Raw genomic sequence first — 16,933 nt, forward strand, 5'->3', positions numbered from 1 at the left:
GAAGCCAGCATAGCCTTAATATCAACATCTGTCAAGGATATTACAAGAAAAGAAAATTACAAGCCAATATCACTGAATATAGATGCAAAAATTCTAAGCAAAATATTAATAAACTGAATCCAGTAATTTTAAAAGATAGTAAAGCATAGCCTAGCTGGGACTATACCAGGAATACTATTTCAGGTATGTTATTCAACACATTAATGGAATAAGAAAAATCATGATCATCTAAACATTTCATATGATACAATATTTATGTGTAATACAAAATCCTACAAAACTAGAAATAATGGGGCGCCTGGGTGGCTCAGTTGGTTAAGCGACTGCCTTCGGCTCAGGTCATGATCCTGGAGTCCCTGGATCGAGTCCCGCATCGGGCTCCCTGCTCGGCAGGGAGTCTGCTTCTCCCTCTGACCCTCCCCCCTCTCATGTGTTCTCTCTCATTCTCTCTCTCTCAAATAAATAAATAAAATCTTTAAAAAAAAAAAAAAAAAAAAAACTAGAAATAATGAACTCTCTTAATATGACAAAAGTATTTTAAAAATACAACAAATATTGGGGCCCCTGGGTGGCTCAGTCATTAAGCGTCTGCCTTTGACTCAGGTCATGATCCCAGGGTCCTGGGATCAAGCCCCACATCAGGCTCCCTGCTCGGTGGGGAGTCTGCTTCTCCCTCTCCCACTCCCCCCTGCTTGTGTTCCTGCTTTCACTATCTCTGTCTCTGTCAAATAAATAAATAAAATCTTAAAAAAAAAAATACAACAAATATTAAACTGCACTTTAAAAAGCTTTGCCTCTGGAATTGGAAATAAGTCATGTATACTGCTCTAACCTATTCAACACTGTAATGGAGGTCTTAGGCATTAAAATACAAGCAAAAAGTGTAAGAATCAGGAAGTATCAGTAAAGCTGTTATTTTTTTGGATGACATTATAATTATTAATGACATTATGACATTATTACTATTCTAGTGTCTACAGATACTAGATTTCATAAGAGAATTTAGCGAGGTTGCTGGGTAAAAGTTCAATAGACAAACATCAATTGTATTTCTGCCTTTATGTTCCTTACTACCTCTTTTTTTTCTTAATGTCACTCCATTTTATTGCAATAAACTCCATTTTATTGCAATATTTCAGCAGGGAATACATGATACCATCAGTCATCAGTGAGTATGGCTTCAAAAGTCTCCCCCATTTCCTCATAGGACATATATTTGGGTTATAATGATGGTTACACACCTACTTAAGATAAGGTCTTACCAAGTTATGGAAAGCCCTAACATGACCAGGACTTCACTCATGCAACTTCTGATGCAACAGATAATATTGGCCATCACTGGACAGGGCCAGCCAGGTATCTCCTGGGTAACAAGGTTTCAGGACAGTCTGGCTTAGCCAATATGTTCCCTACTATCCAATGCAGGAAGGCACTAATGGTATAATCAGTCTCTAAATGTGTTATTGAAAGTTATTAAAAGTGATACAAAGAATTTATACCTGTTGTGAAAAACAATCATAGGGTGCCTATTTTGCTTATAGGAAAAGACAATGGGGTGCCTGGGTGGCTCAGTTGCTTAAGCAACTGCCTTCGGCTCAGGTCATGATCCCGGGGTCCTGGGATCAAGTCCCACATCGGGCTTCCCTTGCTCTGCAAGGAGCCCTCTCCCTCTGCCTGCCACTCTCCCTGCTTGTGCTTGCTGTCTGTCAAATAAATAAATAAAATCTTAAAAAAAGGAAAAGACAATGTCTCTCACAGAGAGATTTAAACTGAGACATTCAAGATGAGAAGAGTTTAAAAAAGAATATTCCAGAAGAAGGTACAAGGAATTTTCCTGCAGAAGAAATTTCTAAAGATGCTAAATTCTGCTCAAAAATATTTTGACCCTGTCAAATAGACATAGCCACTGTACAACAGATTAATGTCCTCTATTAATCTTTCCATACTTTTTTGGTATCATTACATCTAATTATTTCTGAATTAATTTTTACTCAAGGTAAATGATACGGATGCATGAAATCACCTATCTATAGAATTGGATAATTACCATAACGAGCTAGTAATTAGGCAATTCTATTCATTTCTCTGCTATTAACTGTTTAAAGTTTTGGCATTTTTCTACTGATAATTAAATTAAAAACATACATAATATATTGTAAGTTTAAGAGTAACAATAAAATAGTGTTAATATACTCACTCAGATCTTTAAAGTACCTATGGCACTGTACAATTACTCCTCCATGGACAGATGTAGCACTCACTCCAGAGATAACCACTACCCTGAATTTTGTTCCTTGGTTTTCATTATACATTTTAGTCAAAAATGTATGCATCTCTTTAAAAACCTAATTTTAATTTTGCATATTTAGTTTTGCACTTGATAGAAATGAAGTGATTGTTAAGTATTCTGTAACTCGCTTTTTGGTTGTTATTGTTCAACATTGTGTTTATGAGACTTAATGGCTATCGTTCATTCATTTTACTGCTGTGTAAGATTTCATTATATTTATATACCACAAAGGGGACTTTCTATTCCCATTTTCTTAGTCTGTGGGCAACTGGGATTTTTGTTTCCAGGTTTGTTTTGCCTTTTGTTTGTTTGCTTGCTGTATACAAACTTGCTTACTATGACTAATCTTGTATATGCACAGCTTCTCCAGGGAATACACCCAGAATTAGAATTTTTAAGTCATAATGTATGTGCATCCTCAATTATATTAATAATTAGCCAAATTATTTTCTAAAGTGGCTAAAATAGTAGCCAAGGTGTAAGTTTCAGTTGCTCTACATTCTCACTGCCACCGTGATATTATTAAATTTTTGATTTTGTGAATCTAATTGTAAAATATTAATCATGTTTCATGTAATCATTGAGTTATATAGACTATAGGAAACCCCTGTTATTTAATTCCTCAGTAACTGTGAAGAGAAAAAATATTATTTAAAAAGATCACAATACAATTAAGATGTGATTTGCCTCTTTTTGCTGTGTTGGAGTTTAATCATGCAAAAATAATGACGGGTAAAACTATTTGCAACTAAGCATGATTCAAAATAATGAGAGCAAACTATACTAGCAGTCACTGGATTCCTCACTGCCACACACTTGCAATTTTTAAAAAGCCAGAAAAAATATTAATTTTATTAAATCTCAACATTCTGACCCTGAATACACTTTTTCATGATATTCTGTGTGACAAAATGAAAAGTATAAAGAATTTTTGCAGCATTTCAAAGAGATTTTTGTCTCAAGTAAAAGTGAGTTTATTATCCAATTGTAAGCTAAACTATCCACTTTTTTCACTGCACTCCATAATTACTTGAAAGAACAGCCAAAAAACAAACTATAATAAATGACTTTGATGTTTGGAATATATTTTCTCAAAAATGAGTGAAATATACAGTATCTGTTGCTTATGATAAAATTTAAGCTTTCAAGTAAAAATTTGATTTTTGGAAAACTTGTATCCACTTCTGTAAACTTGACAGCCTCCTAACACTTAAGGCTTTCTGATGATCAGTGTTGATATTAAAAATTGTCATTTTCATATATTGCATAAACATGTCAACATTTGTAAGATCTGTATAACGCAGTGGACCAATGTTTTCTAAATGGCCAATGTATATTACACAATCATGCATTAGTAAAATAATAGTTTTTGTAGCTATCTATGTTTTTAAATTGGCCATATTAAAGATAAAAAAAAAAAGCCTCAGTAAATTCAGGTGCTAGGGATTAGCACCAGCACCAAGCAAACAAACTAAAATAAAATTTTGTATACATTATCTCATTCAGTCCTCCAACATCACTGTAGAGTGTGTATTATTGTCTCCATTTTAGATGAAGAGACTAAGATTCAAAGTTTTAGCTAATCTTCTTAAGGCAACACAATAGCCAAACTGCAGAACTGAAATTTAAACCCAGATGTGATTAGTCCAAAGGCCATCACAACACATTGCAATCCATGTATTCTTGTATTATAGCTCTTACGAACTTTTTAAAATCAGTTCCCCGAATCTTTTTGTAACTCCCTCCCCGACTTTTTTGTAAATCCACATAAATTTTACTAGGTAGTAGTTAGAGCCAGAGTAATATATGGGATCTTAATAAGATGTTTGCTATAGGATTCTTCAATCCTTTTTTTTTAGATACTAAAGTCAGCCTGACTCATAAAAATACAAATAAGTACAGTCACTTTAAGTATACTACGTTAACTCCATTTGTTAAGCTTAGCTTAATTATCACTAATGACAAACCAGGGAAATAATTAAGGGTAAATTCCATCCCAAAGATACAAGTTCATAAATTGCAAGCTTTGTCTTATGCTGTACAATAGTGCTGACTTTGTCCTACACATTGCCAACATATCCAAAGTTACAACTGAGGATTCAAAAGCAAGTTCCATTATATACTCTTGACAGCAAACATTGGAATCCTGTCATCTCTTATAATAAAAGAAAGAATATTTTAAGATTAGACAGAGGTAAGCAATATTTCCCCAGTTTCTACTAAATAAATGTCTATGCCAAACTCGAAGTCTCCTCTCTTCGTTTCCAAAGAGCAATAGAAAATCTACAGTTAAATGTAAACAGCTGGACTTAACATGTATTCTGTGGAATAAAACAGCAATACATTTTGCATAACATATGACAAGCCATTTGAAAATGCAAGAAAGTGAACTTATTTTGAAAAGATTATTTACCTACTAAGGATTAATTGAAATTAAAGAAGCTCAAATTTAAAAAAGTGGAATATCTAAAGACAACCTTTAATATAACAATATATTAATATATTTTTATTAAAGAATAATCAAATACCATGCTCTGTCTTCACTTATAACCTAAATTCCCTCTATTCACAATCCAATTCAACAAACATTTGCTAACCTCCAAACCCATACAAAGAAGCACTTATTTTGTTCACCCTCTCAGTTCCCAGATACGAATCATTTTAATTTTTCCATTTTAATCACCCTACTTTTTCCACCCACAGAACATTGCTGAACTGGTTACACACCTGGATGATTACAAATCTACATTATCTAATTTTTATGATCCTTAATTTTCCTCAGCATTCTTAAATTAGCTTAGTTAAGCTCTTACACACTCACTTCAATGGCTTTTATCTAGCTTCTTTTCCATCCCCATTTCCACATTCTATAGACAACCTTACTTCAGTACCAATGCTCTCTACCTGACCTCTGTATAGGAACTGGTGATTACTGACTGTTGAGAAACAATGATAAAACAATAATAAAATGATAAAACAATGGATAAAACACCATTCTAGCCATTCAGTGACACTGTCACTTATGCTGGACTTAATTTATTGAAGAGAAGAAAAAAATGCAGAGAAAATGTGTCCCATAAACTTTTAGAATTTCTCTTCCTGATTTCATAGTAATCTCCTTGAAGAGATCTCAGGCTCATAGGGCTAATTTAATTACTGAATGAAGCATCTAGTTTTGAAGAATGGAAAGGCCAATTTGGAGGCATAGGGAGGCAAATTTCCTGCCACCAATAGTACACAATTGGAAGAAGTTCCAAATGTTCAACTATAGCCTTTCAAAGCATAGAATGACTCCCTTTGAATCAAAGATGGCTTTTCCCCCTTAGTTGCATAAGGTCTTTGATGAATGGAATTTATAAGAAAATACATCAGCATTTACAATACTCCTCCAGCTGAACTCATAATTGCATCATGTCCACTACCTATCTCTTAATTAACTGATGGTATCACATTTTTCCATTATCAGGATATTGGTCAGGAATTTCATGCAATACAAATTATGAAAGCTGGGATCTACTGGCGTCTTAATATCTAGATAAAGTCCCATGCAAATCCACAGAAGTACAAAGCTCTCCTTAAGATTTCAACATTTCCCCAGATTACATTTTGATGTCACCTCTGCCACTGTGTTTCTTCCTTAAATACTCTTTATTCCATGTCTTGTTATCCAGAAATAAAACCAACTCTGCCTATATTTCCTCAACAAAACTAAACTAAACCAAATATTTAGAGCATTTGTAAGTGCAATAGAGTTCATCAAACACTGGGGTTAACCTAAAGAGATGCCGTATCACATACAGCACAGCATACTTGAAATCCATTAATAGAGCTTTCTGAAATGTCCTCAACCCCATGCCTAGGACCAATGGTTTCTCCTTACTCAGTGTACACTTCTCCAATTATTTCCTGGATCCTCTTGCTCCTTGTCTGTTCCTTGTTTTCTCTGCCTTTCCTCACTCCTGGATAGCTCCACAACTCCAAGTTAGAATGCCTCTACCCCAGCCAGAGCCATTGAACCCTCCTCAGCACCTATTCCCAGACAATTCTAAGCAAAACAATCAGGAAGGAAGTGTGACAAAAGGGCCTTCCTTTTAGCATAATCTGCCATTCCTCAGTGGCAGTTGTAAACATGGATGGCAGTTTGTTTTTTTTTTTTTTAGACTCAGACTTGAAACTTTCTTGCTAACAGTCCACTCTAATGCAAGGAAATCCTACACACAGGCAATTTTTACAAATTGCCACCACTTTGCTACAATAATGCCCCAAGTCATCTAGGGTTTCATTTTTATGTCATAGTAAAGGCTTTGATTTGGGCCACAAAAGACATCAGACCATGGGTGAGGCAACTAGTTAGATCCTATAAATTTCCCTCCCCTTCCCTTCATAGAATTCTCCAAAAGGTCCAAATATTGCTCTCATGAGCTAGCATGACAGTCCTTCATTTCTCCCTTGCCTTTCTCCCTTACTGCCTCTTTCCTTTTTCGCTTCCTTCCTTTTCTCTTTCCTTCCTTCTTTCTTTTTTCTTTCATTTCCTTTCCCCTTCCCTTTTTCTTTCTTTCTTTCCTTTCTTTCTTTCCTTTCTCTTTCTTTCTTTCTCTCCTCCTATCTTCTCTTCCTGCACCCTCAGCCACCACCACTCCCATCCTGATATATATGGAAGAAATTATCTAAAGATTTTGAAAAAAATTTTTCAACAACTTTCTGGGGGAAACTACTAAACTGGGCAATTAGTATACCAGACAAAATAGCTTCACCAGCACTTATATACTAAACAGTGTGAAGACCATCACAGGCGCTTGGATGTTTTGGTTTTGTGTTATTTTGTTTTGTTTTTGTCTCAGGGACTGTTTACCATCTTCTCCTAGCCAACTCTTAATTATTCTTGAACTTCAACATCACTTCCTCAGGGATGCTTGCGCTGATCTTCCAGTACGCTGTCTGCTATCAACATAAGCACTCTCAGTGGAAACTGCCCCCTTCCCCTGTCACCTCTGACACTTATATACTTTTTTTTATTACCTCTTAGGTTAGGTTTCTTCCAGATAACATAAATTTTTGTTTTTCTTTTTAGAGAAAAATAGTGCAACAAAATTATTATAGTTCTGACTTTAAAAAAACACAGGAGCATCTCATTCAACAGACCTCAGAACTTCAGAGAAAACAGGGGTTTTATAATCATAAAAAAAGGATATTTTCATTTGTTCTAATATTAAATACATATTTTTCAGATACCCTATGCTTAATTACCCTGAGGCCAGATTCAAGCTAGCATGAAATAAGCATTACTTAGATGCAGCTGTAGCACATGGGTAATTTTCACAATGCTAGGGAATGAAGTGGAGTCCAAATCTCAAAAGAAAACCACAAGCTAAGAAAGTAATTTTGCAGAGATTTTTTTTTTTAAGTCCATCTATCAGAATCCATTTGCTCTAGGTTTTTAGTTGCTTCATCTCCAGACATTCATCTTTGTTTCCCAGCATTTTCTGCACTTACACTTTCAGAGAGAATTTATAATCCATCAAGGTAGTATGTGTACTATACCAATAACTGTTTTAAAATGTGTTTGGAAAAAAATATATATATTACAGAGAAATTCCACATTATTTTAACCCAGATCAAAGGTACGTGTTACCGCTGCTTTTAGATCTAGAAGTGAAATTCTGAGCTTCAATTCAAGCAGCTGGAATGTCCTAGTCTATTTAGAATCTAAAGTCCAAACTGAAGCATCAATTCTTTGCACAAAACATGCTTTGACAGCTTTTGGAGTGATTAGTAATTTGGCCAATACAGACTTCTGGGCCCATGAGAAGCATCCCAGCAGAACCTCTTCTGGTCAGGATGCCTTTAGCACACTGAAGAATACTCTTAGTAAAATCCTGGGGTTGGTGGGCAGGAAGCACAGTATGGCACATTGCTAAAATCCTTTTACTCTTCCCAGGTCAAATTATTCAGTTGTAAATTATATAACACAAGCTAAGTTAAAATGGTTTTACTAAATATTACCATTACCTGGTTATAAGCCTGTTATAACCTGTTATAAGTTAAAAACCTGAAACTCCTTCTAAACATAGCAAGTTACCCTTTCCTCTTTGTTCTTATTTGATCTTATATCTAATTAGAATTAAATTTTTTAAGATAATAGATACTGATTGGACTTCAAATGTCCTGAGTAAAATATATCAAAAATTCTAAAATGCCACACTCTGCATATTAAGTGCAACATTTGATTTGATGCTAAATTTGATGAAACAAGTACATTATAACCAAAGCCCATACACAGCTTTGTAGTTTAACATTAAAATAAGCCCACAGACAAATGAATAAATGGTTGAAAATGTGGGCTAAATTTCCCAGTAGAAAAGCTGCAGTTTAGTCATTTTTTTCATTCTCTAAAAGAAAAAAAAAATCATATTGTCTCTAGGCTTACTATCCAAAAAAGTAATTCAAAAGATTTACAAAAGTCAAATAAGAATACAAGCTTCCTTGTAAATACGTGAATTCCTACCCTCCCAAAACATTACTTATTTAATAAATATATCTTCAACAAAGATTACCATTCTGTGGTGCTTATTATTTGTGTTCTCAGTTAATATCATTTCCTTAAACTTCTTTTCCTCCAGAAATGAACTGATATAAAGGTGTACTGATTAAAAGTCTATGTCGTTAAGTGTCTGCCTTTGGCTGGGGTCCGGATCCCAGAATCCTGGGATCGAGCCCGGAGTCGGGCTCCCTGCTCAGCGGGAAGCCTGCTTCTACCTCTCCCACTCCCCCTGCTTGTGTTCCCCTCTCGCTGTGTATCTCTCTGTCAAATAAATAAAATCTTTAAAAAAAAAAGTCTATGTCTTTTCTAAGAAATAACAAGTGTTGGTGATGTAAAGAAAAAGGAACCCTCATGCACTGTCGATGGGAATAAAAATTGGTACAGCCACCATGAAAAACAGTATAGAGTTTCCTCAAAAATTTGAAAATAGAAATGCCATACAATTCAGTAATTTCACTACTGGGTATTTACCCAAAGAAATGAAGACACTAATTAAAAAAGATATATGCACCCCTGTTTATTGCAGCATTATTTATAACAAACAAGATATAGAAGCAACCCAAAATGTCCATTGATAGAGGAATGGATAAAGAAGATGTGGTATATATACAATGGAATATTATTCAGCCATAAGAAAAGAATGAGATCTTGCCATTTGCAACAACATGGATGGCCCCAGAGGGTATTATGTTAAATGAAATAAATCAGAGAAAGGCAAATACCAAATGATTTCACTTATATGAGGAATCTAAAAAACCAAACAAATGTATAAATAAATGTATAAACAAACAAAAGCAGAAACAGACCCATAAATACAGAGAGCAAACTGGTGGTTTCCAGATTGGGGGGGGGATGGGCAAAATGGGTGAAGGGGAGTGGGAGATAACAGGCTTCCAGTTATGGAATGAATAAGGGACAGAGATGAAAGGCACAGCCTAGAGCACATAGTCAATGGTATTGTAATAGCACTGTATGGTGACAGATGGTAGATACACTTGTGGTGAGCATAGCAAAATGTTTAGTGTTGATTAATCGCAGTTTTACACCTGAAACTAATTTAATAGTGTGTGTCAACTATATTTCAATTAAAAATAATTTTAAGGGGCTCCTGGGTGGCTCAGCTGTTAAGCGTATGCCTTCAGCTCAGGTCATGATCCCAGGGTCCTGGGATCGAGCCCCACATCGGGCTCCCTGCTCAGCAGGAAGCCTGCTTCTCTCTCTCCCTCTCCCACTCCCCCTGCCTGTGTTCCCTCTCTCACTGTCTGTCAAATAAATAAAATGTTTAAAAAAAAAAAATTTAAGTTTTTTTTGTTTAAAAAAGGGTGAACATTAAACTTGTTGAAGTGAAGAATGCAGTGATTTGTTACTGTTAGTATTATATGTATTAAATTGTTATTGTTGCTGTTGTTGATTAACTCATTTGAAAAGAGGCAGAATTTTTTGACAGTTGGTATAAATCTATATAAAACATCACTGCCTATATATATAGTCCATGATAATAATAAGAGCTAGTACAATTAAAAAGTTTTTTTCATGCATAACTCTGAAGTAGGATATTAATATCTTCTTTTCCTGAGTAAAAACAGAGAAGTTGATATTCAGAGACTATTCCAAAGTCATGCTGCCACAATTGGGCAAAACAGAAACTCAAATCCAAGTCATCTGAGTGAAAATTCAGTGCTTTTCTAAAAGAAATGTTGTCTGTTCGATATCCTACATCTGTGAATCTACCAAAAATTTACCTTCTCTCTAGCTAATTCATAAATAAAATAAATTTTAGACAATCATTTGAGCAGTCCTCGATCTCATTTGTGCTCTGTATTCACATTTTTTAGCTCTGGAAGAACTGTTTCCCTATGTCTCAGCCAGGTCTTCCATTTATTTTCATTAATGTGGCATTGCTCCAAATGGATTTAATGGTTGTATGAAGCATTTCTTCTACCCTCCTGCACTTCAATATTTAGCAAATACCCTGTCATCAGGCATTCTCACCATATGTTCACAACCAGGCACATGCCATACTTCAAAGTCTTGCTATTATATCTGTCACATGACATTTATGTTAAATGAATTATAGAGCATTGAATATGGCAATGATAATAGGTAAAGACTATTGATGAATAATTTTAATAGTGTAGGTATTTAGTATCTGCCAAGATTCATGTTTCATCAATTATATTCTGTCAAAAACTTCTCTGAATTACCTGAGCTCCAGTCCCACCATCCAGGCATATATGGGTGCATCACATTACATGAAGGACCAGTGCAGCTAAGTGTAGAGATTTATAATTTCTTAATACATTTTATGAAATTTTATTTTAATTCAGTTTAAGGTATTTTTATTGCTACTTTAGAGTAATTTCTTTCTGGCTGAAAATATAAATGTTTTGTACTATTTAATGGCCACCTACTGCACACATTACACGTAAAAGCATGATTTTATTTTACTATGAGACATAGATACTGAATTACATCAAATACGTTTTTCAGCATTGATAGATCATACAGTTTCTCATTGAGTTAATAATATTATAAAATTATAATAGCTTTTATGGGGCGCCTGGGTGGCTCAGTCGTTAAGCGTCTGCCTTCGGCTCAGGTCATGATCTCAGGGTCCTGGGATCGAGCCCCACATCGGGCTCCCTGCTCAGCGGGAAGCCTGCTTCTCCCCCTCCCACTCCCCCTGCTTGTGTTCCCTCTCTCGTTGTGTCTCTCTCTGTCAAATAAATAAATAAAATCTTTAAAAAAAAAATTATAATAGCTTTTCTAATGATGAACCTTCTTTATGCTCATGAGATGAAGCCAACTTAACCATGATATACAAATCTATTACACTATTGTATTATTTCATTTGCTGAAATTTTATTGTGTATGTTTGCCTATATAATCATAATTAAAATTGGTATTTCTTGTTTATTATTGTAACCACTCTTGTTAAGTTTTGATATCAGAGTTACATGTACATGGAAAATTCAAACTATTTTTTATTTTCAACACTCTGGGAAGATTAAATTGCACAGAAATTACCTTTTCTTGGACATCTGAAAAGAACTTCTGGTGATATCACTTGGGCTATGGGTTTTTAATTTTTGTTTTTGTTCTTTTTTGCTTCAAAAAATACTTTTGAAGAGTACTTTTCACAATTTCTCTTTATACTATAATAATTTCTTAATTTTTATCATCTTGAATAAATTCAGTAGCATATTTTTTTAGAAAATTAACCAATAAGATCTAGATTATCAAATTAACCTCAAGTTATATAAGGTATTCTATCATAATTTTTAATTTTTTTAGGTTTTTTTTGTATCCTTTATTGTATTATCTTTCACATTCCTAATAGTATTTTCTTTCATGTTTATTATATAAGACTAGTTGCTTATTCATTTTAATGATAAAACTAAAGGACCAACATACATTTATTAGTCCTAATTATCATACCATATAAATTAAAATTCCTCCAAAATGATTGTGTGAATTTACTCTTCCCTATCAAACTCCCTAGCATGGAGTGCTGGAAACAGATCAAATACTTTCATTATTTGAGTTCCATTTGTTCTTTAATGCACACACACATTAACCTTGCTTCCAAAAGAAGACATCATTACCTTTTTCCCTCCTGTTTGAAAAGTTGAGGCAGTCTGTGTTTTTTCTGCAGGAATATTTTAGGATATTGCTTTATAAACATAGTGTGAGCTGATAGCACACTGCAAGAACTCCTGTTTTAAAAATAAAAAGAGAAAAATTAAAATTTAAGTATCATCAGATAATAGTTTCCAAGGGAAAGATTTTTAACTCAAGACATACAACTATTTAGCCTAAAAAGCAAATGACAAGGGGGGGCGGAGCAAGATGGCGGAGGAGTAGGAGACCTGGATTTCGTCTCCTCTCAGGAATTCAGCTGGATAGGGATCAAACCATTCTGAACACCTACAAACTCAACAGGAGATCGAAGAAAAGAAGAGCAACAACTCTCTGAACAGAAAAGCGACCACTTTCTGGAAGGTAGGACGTGCGGAGAAGTGAATCCGAGGCGATATTCGGGAGGATAGACGGCGGGGGAGGGGCCTCCGACGGCCGCTTCTGGCAAGTGATAGAGCCACAGAGCACAAAATCGGAACTCTTAGAAGTCTGCTCCGCTGAGGGACGTCACTCTGGTGGCGAAGTGGGGGGTGGAACCCTCGCGGGACAGTGTGTTCTCAGGACCCTCGGGGTCACAGAAAGACCGGGGGTGCCTGAGTGCGGCAGAGCTCCCAGGTATCGGAGCAGGGAAGCCGGCTGCAGAGACGGAGCCCAGGCGCGGGCTCTCAGCTCGGGGTTGCTATAAACCGTGATCCGCGGCACAGTCGGGCCACTGCTCCTCCAGCAGGGACCCAACAAGCGGCAGATCCGGGGAGACTCACCTTCTTCCCCCGGGAGGAGAGGTGAGGGAGTGCACCGCGGGGATCTGCTGGGTTTGGAGACTCCACCCGGGGTCGGGTGCCAGATAGAAAGGCGCGGTCACAGACCGGGTGAGCGCAGAGTGCGGCCGGAGACCGGGGAGACGGGAGTGACTGACGGCTTTTCTCTGGGGGCTCGCTGAGGAGCGGGACCCCGAGTTCTCGGCTCCGCCGGGGCGGAGACTGGGAGGCCACCATTTTCACTCTCCGCCTCCAAAGCTGTACGGAAAGCTTGCAGGGAACAAAAGCTCCGGAGAGCAAACCCGAGCAGATTACTTAGCCCGGACCGGCAAGGGCGGGGCAATTTTGCCTCCGGCAAAGACATTTGGGAACCACGGCAACAGGCCCCTCCCCCAGAAGATCAGCGAGAACAGCCAGCCAAGACCAAGTTTACCGATCAATGAGAACGGCAGAACTCCAGCGCTAGGGGAATACTGCACATAGAATTCATGGCTTTTTTACCATGATTCTTTAGTCTTTCAAAGTTAATTATTTTTTTTAACTGTCTTTTTTTCTTTTTTCCTTTTTTCTTTTTTTTTGAATTTTTCTTTTTCCCTTTTTCAACCAACATCTTATCAATCCCTTTTTTAAAAAAAAACATTTTTATTTTTCATTTTTAAAGTCATATTCTATCCCTTCATAGTAGTTACCCGTATTTTTGGCATATATATATAAGTTGTTCTCTCTTTAAAATCTTGAGATAGTTTCTTCTAACAGATCAAAATATACTCTAAATCTCTAGTGTATGGTTTTTTTCTACTCCCCTGCCTGATCACATTCTCTCCCTTTTTTCTTTCTTTTTTTTTTTTTTTTAATCCTCTTCTTTCTTTTTTCAAACAACTTATCAAATCCTTTTTTAAAATTTTTTATAATTTCCATCTTTACAGTCATATTCCATCCCTTCATCATATCAACCCTTATTTTTGTACATATATAAGTTTTTCTTTCTTTAAAATTTTGGGACGGACTTTCTTTTAACAGACCAAAATACACCCAAAATCTAGTGTGTGGCACTGATCTATAATCCAGCCTGATCATATTTGATCACATTCTGTTTTTGTTTTGTTTTGTTCTGCTTTTGTTTGTTTTTATCTTTTTCTTTTTTCTTTTTTTCTTTCCTTTTCTTTTTTCTCTCTTTCCCTTTCTTTTCCCACTGCTTCAGGTCTTTTCTGATTTGTTTAGAGTATATTTTCTGGGGACGTTGTTACCCTGCTAGCATTTTGTTCTCTCATTAATCTATTCTCCTCTGCACAAAATGACAAGACGGAAAAAATCACCTCAACAAAAAGAACAAGAGGTAGTACCGACTGCCAGGGACCTACTCAATACGGACATTAGTACGATGTCAGATCTAGAGTTCAGAATCATCACTTTAAAGATACTAGCTGGGCTTGAAAAAAACATGGAAGTTATTAGAGAAACCCTTTCTGGAGAAGTAAAAGAACTAAAATCGAACCAAGTAGAAATCAAAAAGGCTATCAATGAGGTGCAATCAAATATGGGGGCGCTAACTGCTAGGATAAATGAGGCAGAAGAAAGAATCAGTGAGATAGAAGACCAAATGATGGAAAATAAAGAAGCTGAGAAAAAGAGAGATAAACAACTACTGGATCACGAGGGCAGAATTCGAGAGATAAACGATACCATAAGACGAAACAACATTAGAATAATTGGGATCCCAGAAGAAGAAGAAAGAGAGAGAGGGGCAGAAGGTATAATGGAGCAAATTATAGCAGAGAACTTCCCTAATTTGGGGAAGGAAACAGGCATCAAAATCCAGGAAGCACAGAGAACCCCTCTCAAAATCAATAAAAATAGGTCAACACCCCGACATCTAATAGTAAAACTTACGAGTCTCAGAGACAAAGAGAAAATCCTGAAAGCAGCTCGGGAGAAGAGATATGTAACCTACAATGGTAGAAACATTAGATTGGCAACAGACTTATCCACAGAGACCTGGCAGGCCAGAAAGGACTGGCAGGACATATTCAGAGCACTAAATGAGAAAAATATGCAGCCAAGAATACTATATCCAGCTAGGCTGTCATTGAAAATTGAAGGAGAGATAAAAAGCTTCCAGGACAAACAAAAACTAAAGGAATTTGCAAACACGAAACCAGCCCTACAACAAATATTGAAAGGGGTCCTCTAAGCAAAGAGAGAGCCTAAAAGCAACATAGACCAGAAAGGAACACAAACAATATACAGTAATAGTCACTTTACAGGCAATACAATGGCACTGAACTCCTATCTTTCAATAGTTACCCTGAATGTAAATGGGCTAAATGCCCCAATCAAAAGACACAGGCTATCAGATTGGATTAAAAAACAAGACCCATCGATATGCTGTCTGCAAGAGACTCATTTTAGACCCAAAGACACCCCCAGATTGAAAGTGAGGGGGTGGAAAACCATTTACCATGCTAATGGACACCAAAAGAAAGCTGGTGTGGCAATCCTTATATCAGACAAATTAGATTTTAAACCAAAGACTGTAATAAGAGATGAGGAAGGACACTATATCATACTTAAAGGGTCTATCCAACAAGAAGATCTAACAATTGTAAATATCTATGCCCCTAACATGGGAGCAGCCAATTATATAAGGCAATTAATAACAAAAGCAAAGAAACACATCGACAACAATACAATAATAGTGGGGGACTTTAACACCCCCCTCACTGAAATGGACAGATCGTCTAAGCAAAAGATCAACAAGGAAATAAAGACTTTAAATGACACACTGGACCAAATGGACTTCACAGACATATTCAGAACATTCCATCCCAAAGCAACGGAATACACATTCTTCTCTAGTGCCCATGGAACATTCTCCAGAATAGATCACATCCTAGGTCATAAATCAGGTCTCAACCGGTACCAGAAGATTGGGATCATCCCCTGCCTATTTTCAGACCACAATGCTTTGAAACTAGAACTCAATCACAAGAGGAAAGTCGGAAAGAACTCAAATACATGGAGGCTAAAGAGCATCCTACTGAAGAATGAATGGGTCAACCAGGAAATTAAAGAAGAATTAAAAAAATTCATGGAAACCAATGAAAATGAAAACACAACTATTCAAAATCTTTGGGATACAGCAAAGGCAGTCCTAAGAGGAAAGTATATAGCAATACAAGCCTTTCTCAAGAAACAAGAAAGGTCTCAAGTACACAACCTAACCCTACACCTAAAGGAGCTGGAGAAAGAACAGCAAATAAAGCCTAAACCCAGCAGGAGAAGAGAAATAATCAAGATCAGAGCAGAAATCAATGAAATAGAAACCAAAAGAACAGTAGAACAGATCAACGAAACTAGGAGCTGGTTCTTTGAAAGAATTAACAAGATTGATAAGCCCCTGGCCAGACTTATCAAAAAGAAAAGAGAAATGACCCAAATCAACAAAATCATGAATGAAAGAGGAGAAATCACAACCAACACCAAAGAAATACAAACAATTATAAGAACATATTATGAGCAACTCTATGCCAGCAAATTAGATAACCTGGAAGTAATGGATGCATTCCTAGAGATGTATCAACTACCAAAACTGAACCAGGAAGAAATAGAAAACCTGAACAGACCTATAACCACTAAGGAAGTAGAAGCAGTCATCAAAAATCTCCCAAAACACAAAAGCCCAGGGCCAGATGGCTTCCCAGGGGA

At 36.3% G+C, this 16,933-nt stretch overlaps 1 protein-coding gene across 1 annotated transcript in view; it reads right to left on the bottom strand.

Annotated features, from left to right (window-relative positions):
• The window catches only part of CNBD1 (cyclic nucleotide binding domain containing 1), a 519,466-nt gene that overhangs the window by 456,974 nt on the left and 45,559 nt on the right, over positions 1–16,933 (bottom strand). Inside the window, exon 3 of the mRNA XM_078071672.1 lies at positions 12,437–12,547. Coding sequence (XP_077927798.1) covers positions 12,437–12,547 — 111 coding nt within the window. The remainder of the gene's footprint in view (positions 1–12,436; positions 12,548–16,933) is intronic.

The sequence above is a fragment of the Halichoerus grypus genome, chromosome 5 (genome assembly GCF_964656455.1).
Source record: "Halichoerus grypus chromosome 5, mHalGry1.hap1.1, whole genome shotgun sequence".
NCBI classification, from domain to species: Eukaryota; Metazoa; Chordata; class Mammalia; order Carnivora; family Phocidae; genus Halichoerus; species Halichoerus grypus.